Source organism: Anomalospiza imberbis, unplaced genomic scaffold (assembly GCF_031753505.1).
Source record: "Anomalospiza imberbis isolate Cuckoo-Finch-1a 21T00152 unplaced genomic scaffold, ASM3175350v1 scaffold_520, whole genome shotgun sequence".
Taxonomy (NCBI): domain Eukaryota; kingdom Metazoa; phylum Chordata; class Aves; order Passeriformes; family Viduidae; genus Anomalospiza; species Anomalospiza imberbis.
In genome coordinates, this window is record NW_027100131.1 from 33,809 (window position 1) to 49,488 (window position 15,680).

Consider the following 15,680-nt stretch of genomic DNA (forward strand, 5'->3'; position numbering starts at 1 on the left):
GGAAAAATTGGGAAAAATTGGGAATTTTTGAGGGAAAAAAAATGGAAAAAATTGGGAATTTTGAGGGGAAAATTGAGAATTTTGGGGGTAAAATTGGAAAAAAAAAGGAATTTTTGGAAGGAAAATTTGGGAATTTTTGAGGGAAAAAATGGGAAAAAAATGGGAATTTTGGAGGGGAAAATTGGAGAAGAATTGAAATTTTTGGAGGGGAAAATTGGGAATTTTTGAGGGAAAAAGTGGGAAAAATGGGATTTTTTGGGGGGAAAATTGGAAAAAATTCGGAATTGTTGAGGGGAAAATGGGAGAAAATGGGAATTTTTGAAAGAAAAAAATGGGAGAAAATTGGGAATTTTTGAGGGGAAAAATTGGAATTTTTCGAGGGGAAAAATGGGAAAAAATTGGGAATTTTTAAGGGAAAAAAGTGGGGAAAAATAGGAAATTTTGAACGAAAAATTGGAAAAAAATGGGAATTTTTGAGGGAAAATTGGGAATTTTTAAGGGAAAAAGTTGGGGAAAATTGGGAATTTTTGAGGGGAAAATTGGGAAAAAATGGGAATTTTTGAGGGGAAAAATGGGAAAAAATTGGGAATTTTTGGGGGGGAAAATTGGGAATTTTGGGGGTAAAATTGGGAAAAAGAGGAATTTTTGGAAGCAAAATTGGGAATTTAAAAGGGAAAACAGTGGGAAAAATGGGAATTTTTTATGGGGAAAAATGGGAAAAATTGGGAATTTTTGGGGGGAAATTGGGAATTTTTTAGGGGAAAAAATTGGGAAAAATGGGAATTTTTGAGGGTAAAAATGGGAATTTTTGGGAGGAAATTGGGAATTTTTGAGGGAAAAAGTGGGAAAAAATTGGAATTTTTGGGGGGAAAATTGGGAATTTTTGAGGGAAAAAATTGGGAATTTTGAGGGGAAATCTCAGAAAAATTGGGAATTTTTGAGGGGAAAAATTGGAAAAATTGGGAATTTTTGAGGGCCAAAATGGGAAAAAATTGGGAATTTTTGGGGAGAAAATTGGGAATTTTTGAGGGGAAAAATTGGAAAAAAATGGGAATTTTTGAGGGGAAAAATTGGGAAAAAATGGGAATTTTTGAGGGGAAAAATTGGGAAAGAATGGAAATTTTTGGAGGGAAAAATTGGGAATTTTTGAGGGAAAAAAGTGGGGGAAAATGGGAATTTTTGAGGGAAAATGGGAAAAAATGGGAATTTTTGGGGGGAAAATTGGGAAAAATTGGGAATTTTGTCGGGAGGAAAATTGGGAATTTTAAGGGAAAAAAATTGGGGAAAATTGGGAATTTTGGAGGGGAAAAATTGGGAAAAAATGGGAATTTTTAAGGGAAAAAAGTGGGGAAAAAATGGAATTTTTTTGGGGGAAAAATTGGGAATTTTGGGGGAAAAATTGGGAAAAAAGAGGAATTTTTGGAAGCAAAAATTGGGAATTTTGGGGGTGAAATTGGGAAAAAAGAGGAATTTTTGGAAGCAAAAATTGGGAATTTTAAAGGGAAAAAATTGGGGAAAAATTGGGCATTTTTGAGGAGAAATTGGGAAAATTTGGGAATTTTTGAGGGAAAAAATTGGAAAAATTTGGGATTTTTTGAGAGGAAAAATGGGAAATTTTGAGGGAAAAAAGTGGGAAAAAATGGGAATTTTTGAGGTTAAAAATGGGAATTTTTGGGGTGAAAATTGGGAATTTTTGGGGGGAAATTTGGGAATTTTTGAGGGAAAAAGTGGGAAAAAATGGGAATTTTTAGGTTAAAAATGGGAATTTTTGAGGTTAAAAATGGGAATTTTTGGGGGGAAAATGGAGAATTTTGGAGGGGAAAAAAGTGGGAATGAGTAAGGAAAAATTGGGAAAAATTGGGAATTTTTGAGGGGAAAAATGGGAAAAATTGGGAATTTTTGAGGGGAAAAAATGGGAAAGAATGGGAATTTTTGGAGGGAAAATTTGGGAATTTTTAAGGGAAAAAATTGGAGAAAATTGGAATTTGGAGGGAAAATTGGGAATTTTTGAAGGAAAAAAATGGGGAAAAATTGGGAATTTTTGGAGGGAAAATTTGGGAATTTTTTAGGGGAAAAATTGGAAAAAATTGGAATTGTTGAGGGGAAAAATGGGAATTTTTGGGGGGAAAAATGGGAATTTTTGGGGGGAAAAATTGGGAAAAAATAGGAATTTTTGAAGGAAAAAAGTCGGGAAAATGGGAATTTTTTGGGGAAAAAATTGGGAATTTTTGAGGGGAAATTGAGGATTTTTAAAGGGAAAATTATTAATTTTTGAGAGGAAAAATTGGGAAAAATTGGGAATTTTTGAGGGGAAAAAATGGAAAAAATTGGGAATTTTTGAGGGGAAAATTGGGAAAAATTGGGGAAAATGGAATTGTTGAGAGGAAAATTGGGAATTTTTCAGGGCAAAATTAGAAAAAAATGGAATTTTTGGGCTAAAGTTTGGGAATTTCTGAGGGGAAAATTGAGAATTTTGGGGGTAAAATTGGAAAAAAAAAGGAATTTTTTGGGGAAAAAATGGGGAATTGTTGAGGGGAAGAATTGGAAAAAATTGGGAATTTTTAAGGGAAAAATTGGGAAAAAAAGGGAATTTTTGATGGAAAAAATTGGAAAAAATTGGGAATTTCTGAGGGGAAAAATTTAGAAAAATTGGGAATTTTTGAGGGAAAAAAATTGGGATTTTGGGGGGAAAATTTAGAAAAATTGGGAATTTTTTAGGGGAAAAATGGGAAAAAATTGGGAATTTTTGAGGGGAAAAATTTAGAAAAATTGGGAAATTTTTAGGGGAAAAATGGGAAAAAATTGGGAATTTTTGAGGGAAAAAATGGGAAAAAATTGGGAATTTTTGAGGGGAAAAATGGGAAAAATTGGGAATTTTTTGGGGGAAAATTGGGAATTTTTGAGGGGAAAAAGTGGGAAAAATGGGAATTGTTGAAGGGAAAAATGGGAATTTTTCAGGGGAAAAATTAGAAAAAAAATGGAATTTTTGGGGGGAAAATTGGGAATTTTTGAAGGAAAAAAAGTGGGAAAAATGGGAATTTTTTGGGGAAAAATTGGGAATTTTGGGGGAAAAATTGGGAAAGAATGGAAATTTTTGGAAGGAAAAATTGGGAATTTTTGAGGGAAAAAATTGGGAATGAGTAAGGAAAATTTGGGAATTTTTGAGGGAAAAAATGGGAAAAAAATGGGAATTTTGGAGGGGAAATATTGGGAAATAATTGAAATTTTTGGAGGGAAAAATTGGGAATTTTTGAGGGAAAAAATGGGAAAAATTGGGGAATTTTTAAGGGAAAAAAGTGGGGGAAAATGGGATTTTTTTGGGAAAAAATTGGGAATTTTGGGGAAAAATTGGGAAAAAAGAGGAATTTTTGCAAGGAAAAATTGGGAATTTTTGAAAGAAAAAAATGGGAAAAAATGGGAATTTTTGGAAGGAAAAATTGGGAATTTTTAAGGGAAAAAATTGGGAAAAATTGGGAATTTTGGAGGGGAAAAATGGGAAAAAAAGGGAATTGTTGAGAGGAAAATTGGGAATTTTCAGGGGAAAAATTAGAAAAAAATGGAATTTTTGGGGGGAAAATTGGGAATTTTTGAGGGAAAAAATTGGAAAAAAATGGGAATTTTTGAGGGGAAAATTTGGGAATTTTTGAGGGAAAAAATTGGGAATTTTAAAGGGAAAAATTGGGAATTTTTGAGGCGAAAAATGGGGGAAAATTTGGGAATTTTTGAAAGAAAAAAATGGGAAAAAATTGGGAATTTTTGAGGGGAAAAATTTGAAAAAATGGGAATTTTTAAGGGGAATTTTCGGGAAAAAATGGGATTTTTTTGGGAAAAAATTGGGAATTTTGGGGGAAAAAATTGGGAAAAAAGAGGAATTTTATGGGCTTTAGGGAATTTGTTGAGCTTTAGGGGATTTTTTGAGATTTTTGGGAATTTATGGGATTTTTTTTTTTTTTTGGGAAGAATTCCCACCCGGAAAGGGGCGAGCCGCCGGATTTGGGGATTTTTACGGGATTTATTGGGAACGTTTGGATCCGAGGCTTTTCCCGGCCGGAAAATCCCAGGGTTTGTTGTTCCCGGGGTTCGTGGGGTGGGGACTGGCGCTGCTGGACAACCGTGCCTCAGTTTCCCTTTGGAATTGCAGGGTTCCTGGGGCCCCTTCCTGATATTCCAACCGCATTCCTGATTTTCCCAATCCCATTCAAATATCCCAATCCCTTTCTCTATATCCCAGTCCTCATGCCCGAATATCCCAGATCCCATTCCCAGTTCCCGTTCCCAGTTCCCAATCCCAGTTCCCGTTCCCAGTTCCATTCCCAGTTCCCAATCCCGTTCCCAGTTCCCAATCCCAATCCCAGTTCCCAATCCCAGTTCCCAATCCCAGATCCCAATCCCAGTTCCCGTTCCCAGTTCCCGTTCCCAGTTCCATTCCCAGTTCCCATTCCCAGTTCCCAGTTCCCGTTCCCAGGTCCCAATCCCAGTTCACATTCCCAGTTCCCAATCCCAGTTCCCAATCCCAGTTCCCAATCCCAGTTCCCATTCCCAGTTCCATTCCCAGTTCCCATTCCCAGTTCCCATTCCCAGTTCCCAATCCCATTCCCAGTTCCCATTCCCAGTTCCCGTTCCCAGTTCCCAATCCCATTCCCAGTTCCCAATCCCAGTTCCATTCCCAGTTCCCAATCCCAGTTCCCGTTTCCAGTTCCCAATCCCATTCCCAGTCCCAGTTCCCATTCCCAGTTCCCATTCCCAGTTCCCATTCCCAGTTCCCAATCCCAGTTCCCAATCCCAGTTCCCATTCCCAGTTCCCATTCCCAGTTCCCAATCCCATTCCCAGTTCCAGTTCCCATTCCCAGTTCCAAATCCCAGTTCCCATTCCCAGTTCCCAGTTCCCAGTTCCCGTTCCCAGTTCCCAATCCCAGTTCACATTCCCAGTTCCCAATCCCATTCCCAGTTCCCATTCCCAGTTCCCATTCCCAGTTCCCAGTTCCCGTTCCCAGTTCCCAACCCCATTCCCAGTTCCCAATCCCAGTTCCCAATCCCATTCCCAGTTCCCAATCCCATTCCCAGTTCCCAATCCCATTCCCAATCCATTCCCAGTTCCCATTCCCAGTTCCTAATCCCATTCCCAGTTCCCAGTTCCCATTCCCAGTTCCCAATCCCAGTTCCCATTCCCAGTTCCCAGTTCCCAGTTCCCGTTCCCAGTTCCCAATCCCAGTTCACATTCCCAGTTCCCAATCCCATTCCCAGTTCCCAATCCCAGTTCCCCATTCCCATTCCCAGTTCCCGATCCATTCCCAGTTCCCAATCCATTCCCAGTTCCCAATCCCAGTTCCATTCCCAGTTCCCAATCCCAGTTCCCGTTTCCAGTTCCCAATCCCAGTTCCCATTCCCAGTTCCCAGTTCCCATTCCCAGTTCCATTCCCAGTTCCCATTCCCAGTTCCCAGTTCCCATTCCCAGTTCCCGTTCCCAGTTCCCAATCCCATTCCCAGTTCCCGTTCCCAGTTCCCAATCCCGTCCCAGTTCCCGTTCCCAGTTCCCATTCCCAGTTCCCAATCCCAGTTCCCAATCCCAGTTCCCAATCCCAGTTCCATTCCCAGTTCCCAATCCCATTCCCAGTTCCCAATCCCAGTTCCCAATCCAGTTCCCAATCCCAGTTCCATTCCCAGTTCCCAATCCCAGTTCCCAATCCCATTCCCAGTTCCCAATCCCAATCCCAGTTCCCAATCCCATTCCCAGTTCCCAATCCCATTCCCAGTTCCCAATCCCCAATCCCAGTTCCCAATCCCAATCCCAGTTCCCAATCCCAATCCCAGTTCCCAATCCCAATCCCAGTTCCCAATCCTATTCCCAGTTCCCATTCCCAATCCCAGTTCCCATTCCCAATCCCAGTTCCCAATCCCATTCCCAGTTCCCAATCCCATTCCTGATAATCTAATCCCATTTCCAGTTCCCAATCCCAGTTCCCATTCCCAGTTCCCAATCCCAGTTCCCAGTTCCCAATCCCATTCCCAGTTCCCAATCCCATTCCCGGTTTTCCCTCTGTTCCCATTCCCGGTTTTCCCATTCTCACCGTTCCCATTCCCACCGTTCCCATTCCCACCATTCCCATTCCGGTTTTCCTCTGTTCCCATTCCCGGTTTTCCCACCGTTCCCATTCCCGGTTTTCCTCTGTTCCCATTCCCGGTTTTCCTGCTGTTCCCATTCCCGGTTTTCCTGCTGTTCCCATTCTCGGGTTTCCCATTCCCACCGTTCCCGTTCCCAGTTTTTCCCGGTTTCCCATTCCCGGTTTTCCCATTCCCACTGTTCCCATTCCCACCGTTCCGATTCCCACCGTTCCCATTCCCGGTTTTCCCTCTGTTCCCGTTCCCGGTTTTCCCTCTGTTCCCGTTCCCGGTTTCCCCTCTGTTCCCGTTCCCGCTGTTCCCGTTCCCGGTTTTCCCTCTGTTCCCATTCCCGGTTTTCCCTCTGTTCCCATTCCCGGTGTTCCTGCCGTTCCCATTCCCGTTTTCCCCATTCCCGTTCCCATTCCCGCTGTTCCCGCTTCTGTTTCCATTCTGGGTTTTCCCGTTCCCGCTGTTCCCATTCCCGGTTTTCCCTCTGTTCCCGTTCCCGGTGTTCCGATTCCCGGTTTTCCCTCTGTTCCCGTTCCCGGTTTTCCCTCTGTTCCCATTCCCGGTTTTCCCTCTGTTCCCGTTCCCGCTGTTCCCATTCCCGGTTTTCCCTCTGTTCCCATTCCCGGTTTTCCCTCTGTTCCCGTTCCCGGTTTCCCCTCTGTTCCCGGTTTTCCCGCTGTTCCCGTTCCCGGTTTTCCCTCTGTTCCCGTTCCCGCTGTTCCCATTCCCGGTTTTCCCTCTGTTCCCGTTCCCGCTGTTCCCGTTCCCGGTTTTCCATCTGTTCCCATTCCCGGTTTCCCCTCTGTTCCCGTTCCCGCTGTTCCCATTCCCGTTTTTCCCTCTGTTCCCGGTTTTCCCTCTGTTCCCTCTGTTCCCGGTTTCCCCTCTGTTCCCGGTTTTCCCGCTGTTCCCGTTCCCGGTTTCCCCTCTGTTCCCGTTCCCGGTTTTCCCTCTGTTCCCGGTTTCCCCTCTGTTCCCATTCCCGGTTTTCCCTCTGTTCCCGGTTTTCCCTCTGTTCCCGTTCCCGGTTTTCCCTCTGTTCCCGGTTTCCCCTCTGTTCCCGTTCCCGCTGTTCCCGTTCCCGGTTTTTTTTCCGCCGCCCGCGGGCGGAGCCGCTCCCGGAGCCGCCCCCGCCGCCGGCTCCGCTCCCGCGGCAGCAGCGCCATGTACGGTACGGCACGGGCCGGGAAACCCAACCGGGGCGGAACCGGGGCGGAACCGGGGCAGAACCGGGGCAGAGCCGGGGCACAGCCGGGGCACAGCCGGGGCACAGCCGTGGCAGAGCCGGGGCAGAACCGGGGCAGAGCCGGGGCAGAACCGGGACAGAGCCGGGGCAGAACCGGGGCGGAACCGGGGCGGAACCGGGGCACAGCCGGGGCAGAACCGGGGCAGAGCCGGGGCAGAGCCGGGAGCCGCCCGCATCCCCGGGAATCCCCGGGAATCGCCGGGAATCGCCGGGAAGGGGGGCGGGAACTGCGGGAACGCGGCCGCGGCCCCGCCGCCGGAGCATCCCCGGGAGGGACCCAAAAATCACCGGGAAAAGCCCAAAAAAATCACCGGGAGAGACCCAAAAATCACCGGAGGGACCCGAAAATCACCGGGAAAAGCCCAAAAATCACCGGGAGGGACCCCAAAATCACCGGGAAAACCCCAAAAATCACTGGGAGAGACCCAAAAATCACCGGGAGGGACCCGAAAATCACCGGGGAAAACGCCAAAAATCACCGGAAAAGCCCAAAAATCACCGGGAGGGACCACAATATCACCGAGAGGGACCCAAAAATCACCGGGAAACCCCAAAAATCACCGGGAGGGACCCGAAAATCACCGGGGAAAACGCCAAAAATCACCGGGAGGGACCCAAAAATCACCGGCAGGGGCCCCAAAATCACCGAGAGGGACCAAAAATCACCGGGAAACCCCAAAAATCACCGGGAGGGACCCGAAAATCACCGGGGGAAAACGCCAAAAATCACCGGGAGGAAACCTCAAAAATCACCGGCAGGGGCCCCAAAATCACCGGGAGGGGACCCAAACATCCCTGGGAAACCCCAAAAATTACAGGGAGGGACCCGAAAATCACCGGGAGGGACCCCAAAATCACCGGGAGGGACCCCAAATATCACCGGGAAACGCCAAAAATCACCGGGAAACCCCCAAAAATCACCGGGAGAGACCCCAATATCACCGAGAGGGGACCCAAAAATCACCGGGAAACCCCAAAAATCACCGGGAGGGACCCAAAATCACTGGGAAAACCCCAAAAATCACCGGGAGGGACCCGAAAATCACCGGGAAAGGCCCAAAAATCACCGGAAAACCCCAAAAATCACCGGGAGGGACCCGAAAATCACCGGGAGAGACCCAAAAATCACCGGGAGGGACCCAAAAATCACCGGGAAACCCCAAAAATCACCGGGAGGGACCAAAAATCACCGGGAGAGACCCAAAAATCACCGGGAGGGACCCAAAAATCACCGGGAGAGACCCAAAAATCACCGGCAGGGGCCCCAAAATCACCGGGAGGGACCCGAAAATCACCGGGAAAAGCCCAAAAATCACTGGGAGAGACCCAAAAATCACCGGCAGGGGCCCCAAAGTCACCGGGAGGGACCCAAACATCCCTGGGAAACCCCAAAAATTACAGGGAGGGACCCGAAAATCACCGGGAAAAGCCCAAAAATCACCGGAGAGACCCCAAAAATCACCGGGAAAACCCCCAAATATCACTGGGAAAACCCCAAAAATCACTGGGAAAACGCCAAAAATCACCGGGAAAACCCCAAAAATCACCGGGAGGGACCCAAATATCACCGGGACGGACCCAAAATCACCGGGAAACCCCAAAAATCACCGGGGAAAACCCCAAAAATCACCGGGGAAACGCCAAAAATCACCGGGAAACGCCCAAAAATCACCGGGAGAGACCCAAAAATCCCCGGGAGAGACCCCAAAATCCCCGGGAGGGACCCAAACATCCCTGGGAAACCCCAAAAATTACAGGGAGGGACCCGAAAATCACCAGGAGAGACCCCAAAATCACCGGGGAAAACCCCAAAAATCACCGGGGAAAACCCCAAAAATCACCGGCAGGGGCCCCCAAAATCCCGGGAGAGACCCCAAAAATCACCGAGAAACCCCAAAAATCCCTGGGAGAGACCCAAAAATCACCGGGAGAGACCCCAAAAAACCACCGGGAAACCCCAAAAATCCCCGGGAGGGACCCAAATATCACCGGGGAAACCCCAAAATTTATGGGGTGGGATCGATTTGGGAACCCCGAAACCTCAGAGAAATCCCAAAACCTGCAGGGAACCCCAAAAAACCCCAGGTAACCCCAAAATCCCTGAGAAACCCCAAAATTTGTGGAGTGGGAATGGTTTGGGAACCCCAAAATCCGTGGGAATCCACCAAAATCCCGGGAAATCCCAAATTTATGGGGTGGGATCGGTTTGGGAACCCCAAAATCCCCGGGAAATCCCAAATTTACAGGGTGGGATCGGTTTGGGATCCCCAAAATCCACGGGAAATCCCAAATTTCTGGGGTGGGATCGGTTTGGGATCCCCAAAATCCGCGGGAAATCCCAAATTTATGAGTTGGGATCGGTTTGGGAACCCCAAAATCCCCGGGGAAATCCCAAATTTACGGGGTGGGATCAGTTTGGGATCCCCAAAATCCCCGGGAAATCCCAAATTTACGGGATGGGATCGGTTTGGGAACCCCAAAATCCGCAGGAAATCCCAAATTTATGGGGTGGGATCGGTTTGGGAACCCCAAAATCCGCGGGAAATCCCAAATTTACGGGGGTGGGATCGGTTTGGGAACCCCAAAATCCCCGGGAATTCCCAAATTTATGGGTTGGGATCGGTTTGGGATCCCCAAAATCTCCAGAAAATCCCAAATTTACGGGGTGGGATCGGTTTGGGATCCCCAAAATCTCCAGAAAATCCCAAATTTACGGGGTGGGATCGGTTTGGGATCCCCAAAATCCGTGGGAAATCCCAAATTTATGGGGTGGGTTCGGTTTGGGATCCCCAAAATCCCCGGGGAAACCCCAAATTTATGGGGTGGGATCGGTTTGGGATCCCCAAAATCCGTGGGAAATCCCAAATTTATGGGGTGGGATCGGTTTGGGAACCCCAAAATCCGCGGGAAATCCCAAATTTATGGGGTGGGATCGGTTTGGGATCCCCAAAATCCACAGGAAATCCCAAATTTACGGGGTGGGATCGGTTTGGGAACCCCAAAATCACCGGGAAATCCCAAATTTATGGGGTGGAATCGGTTTGGGATCCCCAAAATCCCTGGGGAATCCCAAATTTATGGGGTGGGATCGGTTTGGGAACCCCAAAATCCGCGGGAAATCCCAAATTTATGGGGTGGGATCGGTTTGGGATCCCCAAAATCCGTGGGGAATCCCAAATTTATGGGGGTGGGATCGGTTTGGGATCCCCAAAATCTCCAGGAAATCCCAAATTTATGGGGTGGGATCGGTTTGGGAACCCCAAAATCCCTGGAAAATCCCAAATTTATGGGGTGGGATCGGTTTGGGAACCCCAAAATCCCGGGAAATCCCAAATTTATGGGGTGGGATCGGTTTGGGATCCCCAAAATCCCCGGGAAATCCCAAATTTATGAGGTGGGATCGGTTTGGGATCCCGAAAATCCACGGTAAATCCCAAATTTACGGGGTGGGATCAGTTTGGGATCCCCAAAATCCCCGGGAAATCACAAATTTTTGGGGTGGGATCGGTTTGGGAACCCCAAAATCCCCGGGACATCCCAAATTTATGGAGTGGGATCGGTTTGGGAACCCCAAAATCCCCGGGACATCCCAAATTTATGGGGTGGGATCGGTTTGGGATCCCCCAAAATCCCCGGGAAATCCCAAATTTACGGGGTGGGATCGGTTTGGGATCCCCAAAATCCCCGGGAAATCCCAAATTTACGGGGTGGGATCGGTTTGGGATCCCCAAAATCCGCAGGAAATCCCAAATTTATGGGGTGGGATCGGTTTGGGAACCCCAAAATCCCCGGGACATCCCAAATTTACGGGGTGGAATCGGTTTGGGAACCCCAAAATCCGCGGGACATCCCAAATTTATGGAGTGGGATCGGTTTGGGAACCCCAAAATCCCCGGGACATCCCAAATTTATGGGGTGGGATCGGTTTGGGATCCCCAAAATCCCCGGGAAATCCCAAATTTATGGGGTGGGGATCGGTTTGGGATCCCCAAAATCCGCGGGAAATCCCAAATTTATGGGGTGGGATCGGTTTGGGATCCCCAAAATCCGCAGGAATTCCCAAATTTATGGGGTGGGATCGGTTTGGGAACCCCAAAATCCCCGGGAAATCCCAAATTTATGGGGTGGGATCGGTTTGGGATCCCCAAAATCCGTGGGAAATCCCAAATTTATGGGGTGGGATCGGTTTGGGATCCCCAAAATCCGCGGGAAATCCCAAATTTATGGGGTGGGATCGGTTTGGGATCCCCAAAATCCGTGGGAAATCCCAAATTTATGGGGTGGGATCGGTTTGGGAACCCCAAAATCCCTGGGGAATCCCAAATTTATGGGGTGGGATCGGTTTGGGATCCCCAAAATCCGCGGGAAATCCCAAATTTATGGGGTGGGATCGGTTTGGGATCCCCAAAATCCGCGGGAAATCCCAAATTTATGGGGTGGGATCGGTTTGGGATCCCCAAAATCCCCGGGAAATTCCAAATTTATGGGGTGGGATCGGTTTGGGATCCCCAAAATCCCCGGGAAATCCCAAATTTATGGGGTGGGATCGGTTTGGGATCCCCAAAATCCCCGGGGAAATCCCAAATTTATGAGTTGGGATCGGTTTGGGAACCCCAAAATCCGCGGGAAATCCCAAATTAATGGGGTGGGATCGGTTTGGGTTCCCCAAAATCCGCAGGAAATCCCAAATTTACAGGGTGAGATCGGTTTGGAACCCCAAAATCCCGTGAAATCCCAAATTTATGGGGTGGGATCGGTTTGGGATCCCCAAAATCCACAGGAAATCCCAAATTTATGGGGTGGGATCGGTTTGGGATCCCCAAAATCCCCGGGAAATCCAAAATTTATGTGGTGGGATCGGTTTGGGAACCCCAAAATCCCTGGGGAATCCCAAATTTATGGGGTGGGATCGGTTTGGGATCCCCAAAATCCGCGGGAAATCCCAAATTTATGGGGGTGGGATCGGTTTGGGAACCCCAAAATCCCCGGGAAATCCCAAATTTACGGGGTGGAATCGGTTTTGGGAACCCCAAAATCCGCGGGAAATCCCAAATTTATGGGGTGGGATCGGTTTGGGAACCCCAAAATCCGCGGGAAATCCCAAATTAATGGGGTGGGATCGCTTTGGGAGCCCCAAAATCCCCGGAAAATCCCAAATTTACGGGGTGGGATCGATTTGGGATCCCAAAATCCGCGGGAAATCCCAAATTTATGGGGTGGGATCGCTTTGGGAACCCCGAAATCCCCGGGAAATCCCAAATTTATGGGGTGGGATCGGTTTGGGATCCCCAAAATCCGCGGGGAAATCCCAAATTTATGGGGTGGGATCGGTTTGGGATCCCCAAAATCCGCGGGGGAAATCCCAAATTTATGGGGTGGGATCGGTTTGGGAACCCCAAAATCCGTGGGGAAATCCCAAATTGATGGGGTGGGATCGGTTTGGGAACCCCAAAATCCCCGGGAAATCCCAAATTTATGGGGTGGGATCGGTTTGGGATCCCCAAAATCTCCAGAAAATCCCAAATTTCTGGGGTGGGATCGGTTTGGGATCCCCAAAATCTCCAGAAAATCCCAAATTTCTGGGGTGGGATCGGTTTGGGGTTTCGGAGCCCCGGATTTTCGGGGTTTTGGGGGCATTTTGGGGCATTTTGGGATTATTTGAGAAATGGGGAAATTCTCTGGGAAAATCCAAGGATTTGGGGTTTTTTTTGGGAGGGTTTTCCGGGATTTTGGGGTCGTTTTCTGGGATTTTGGGGATATTTTCTGGAATTCTGGGGTTGTTTTCTGGGATTTTGGGGATATTTTCTGGAATTTTGGGGTTGTTTTCTGGGATTTTGGGGATATTTTCTGGAATTTTGGGGTCGTTTTCTGGGATTTTGGAGATATTTTCTGGAATTTTGGGGTTGTTTTCTGGGATTTTGGGGATATTTTCTGGAATTTTGGGGTTGTTTTCTGGGATTTTGGGGTTGTTTTCTGGGATTTTGGGGTCGTTTTCTGGAATTTTGGGGTTATTTTCTGGGATTTTGGGGTGTTTTCTGGGATTTTGGGGATATTTTCTGGAATTTTGGGGTTGTTTTCTGGGATTTTGGGGATATTTTCTGGGATTTTGGGGATATTTTCTGGAATTTTGGGGTTGTTTTCTGGGATTTTGGGGTTATTTTCTGGGATTTGGAGGTTTTTGGTAGGATTCGGGTTTTTTTTTTGGGGTGGGATTTGGGGAATTTCCTTGTGGGGTTTCGGGAATTTTTGGAGTGGGATTTTGGGGTTACTTGTGGGGTGGGAGGTTCCCCAAGATTGGGGCCAAATCCGGGGTTTTGGGGCCGAATTCCAGGATTTTGGGGCTAAATCCGGGGTTTTGGGGCTGAATTCCAGGATTTTGGGGCCCAATTCCAGGATTTTGGGGCGGATTCTGGGGTTTTGGGGCCGAATTCCAGGATTTTGGGGATAAATCCGGGGTTTTGGGGCGGATTCTGGGGTTTTAGGGCCGAATTCCAGGATTTTGGGGCCGAATCCCAAGATTTTGGGGCCCAATTCCAGGATTTTGGGGCTAAATCCGGGGTTTTGGGGCCGAATTCCAGGATTTTGGGGCTGAATCCGGGGGTTTTAGGGCCGAATTCCAGGATTTTGGGGCCGAATTCCAGGATTTTGGGGCTGAATCCGGGGGTTTTGGGGCCAAATCCGGGAAATTTGGGGCTGAATTCCAAGATTTTGGGGTAGATTTCAGGATTTTGGGGCCGAATCCAGGGATTCTGGGGGGGAATCTGGGTATTTTGGGGTCAAATCGGGTGGTTTTGGGGCCAAATCTGGGAATTTTGGGGCAGAATTCCAGAATTTTGGGGTAGATTCCAGGATTTTGGGGTAGATTTCAGGATTTTGGGGTAAAATTCGGGGATTTTGGAGCCAAATCCGGGGTTTTCTGACCAAAATTGGGGATTTTGGGGCCAAATCTGGGGGGTTTGAGGTGAAATTCTGGGGTTTTGGGGTCAAATCCAGAATTTTGGGGCCGAATTCGCGGATTTTGCTGCCAAATTCCAGGATTTTGGGGCTGAATCCGGGGTTTTTGGGGTGGATTCTGGGGTTTTATGGCTGAATTCCAGGATTTTGGAGCCGAATTCCAAGATTTCGGGGTAGATTTCAGGATTTTGGGGCCGAATCCAGGGATTCTGGGGAGGAATCTGGGTATTTTAGGGCTAAATCCGGTGGTTTTGGGGCCAAATCTGGGAATTTTGGGGCTGAATTCCAGGATTTTGCTGCCAAATTCCTGGAATTTGGGGCCAAATCCGGAATTTTGGGACCAAATTCCAGGATTTTGGGGTGAAGTTCAGGGATTTTGGACCAAATCCGGGGTTTTTGGACCAAAATTGGGGATTTTGGGGCCAAATCAGGAGGGATTGAGGTGAAATTCTGGGGTTTTGGGGTCAAATCCAGAATTTTGGGGCCGAATTCGCGGATTTTGCTGCCAAATTCCAGGATTTTGGGGCCAAATTCCAGGATTTTGGGGCCAAATTTGGGGATTTTGGACCAAATCTGGGGTTTCTCGACCAAATCTGGGGATTCTGGGGCCAAATCCGGAGGGTTTGAGGTGAAATTCTGGGGTTTTGGGGTCAAATCCAGAATTTTGGGGCCGAATTCGCGGATTTTGCTGCCAAATTCCAGGATTTTGGGGCCAAATTCCAGGATTTTGGGGCCAAATTTGGGGATTTTGGACCAAATCCGGGGTTTTTGGACCAAATCTGGGGATTCTGGGGCCAAATCTGGGGGGTTTGAGGTGAAATTCTGGGGTTTTGGGGTCAAATCCGGAATTTTGGGGCCAAATTCCAAGATTTCGGGGTAGATTTCAGGATTTTGGGGGCCGAATCCAGGGATTTTGGGGGGGATCTGGGAATTTTGGGGCTAAATCCCGTGGTTTTGGGGCCAAATCCGGGAAATTTGGGGCTGAATTCCAGGATTTTGCTGCCAAATTCCTGGATTTTGGGGCCAAATCCAGAATTTTGGGACCAAATTCCAGGATTTTGGGGTAAAGTTCAGGGATTTTGGACCAAATCCGGGGTTTTCGGACCAAAATTGGGGATTTTGGGGCCAAATCCGGGGGGATTGAGGTGAAATTCTGGGGTTTTGGGGTCAAATCCAGAATTTTGGGGCCGAATTCGCGGATTTTGCTGCCAAATTCCAGGATTTTGGGGCTGAATCTGGGGGTTTTGGGGTGGATTCTGGGGTTTTGGGGTGGATTCCAGGATTTTGGAGCCGAATTCCAAGATTTTGGGGTAGATTTCAGGATTTTGGGGCCGAATCCAGGGATTCTGGGTAGGAATCTGAGAATTTT

The 15,680-nt window shown here is 47.7% G+C and overlaps 1 protein-coding gene across 1 annotated transcript in view; it reads left to right on the forward strand.

Moving 5' to 3' along the window:
* Nucleotides 1-7,234: 7,234 nt before the first annotated feature.
* The window catches only part of LOC137467169 (protein EFR3 homolog B-like), a gene marked incomplete at its 3' end in the record, with an annotated part of 32,268 nt that continues 23,822 nt past the window's right edge, over nucleotides 7,235-15,680 (forward strand). Inside the window, exon 1 of the mRNA XM_068178712.1 lies at nucleotides 7,235-7,282. Within this exon, the coding sequence (XP_068034813.1) occupies nucleotides 7,276-7,282 (7 nt within the window). The remainder of the gene's footprint in view (nucleotides 7,283-15,680) is intronic.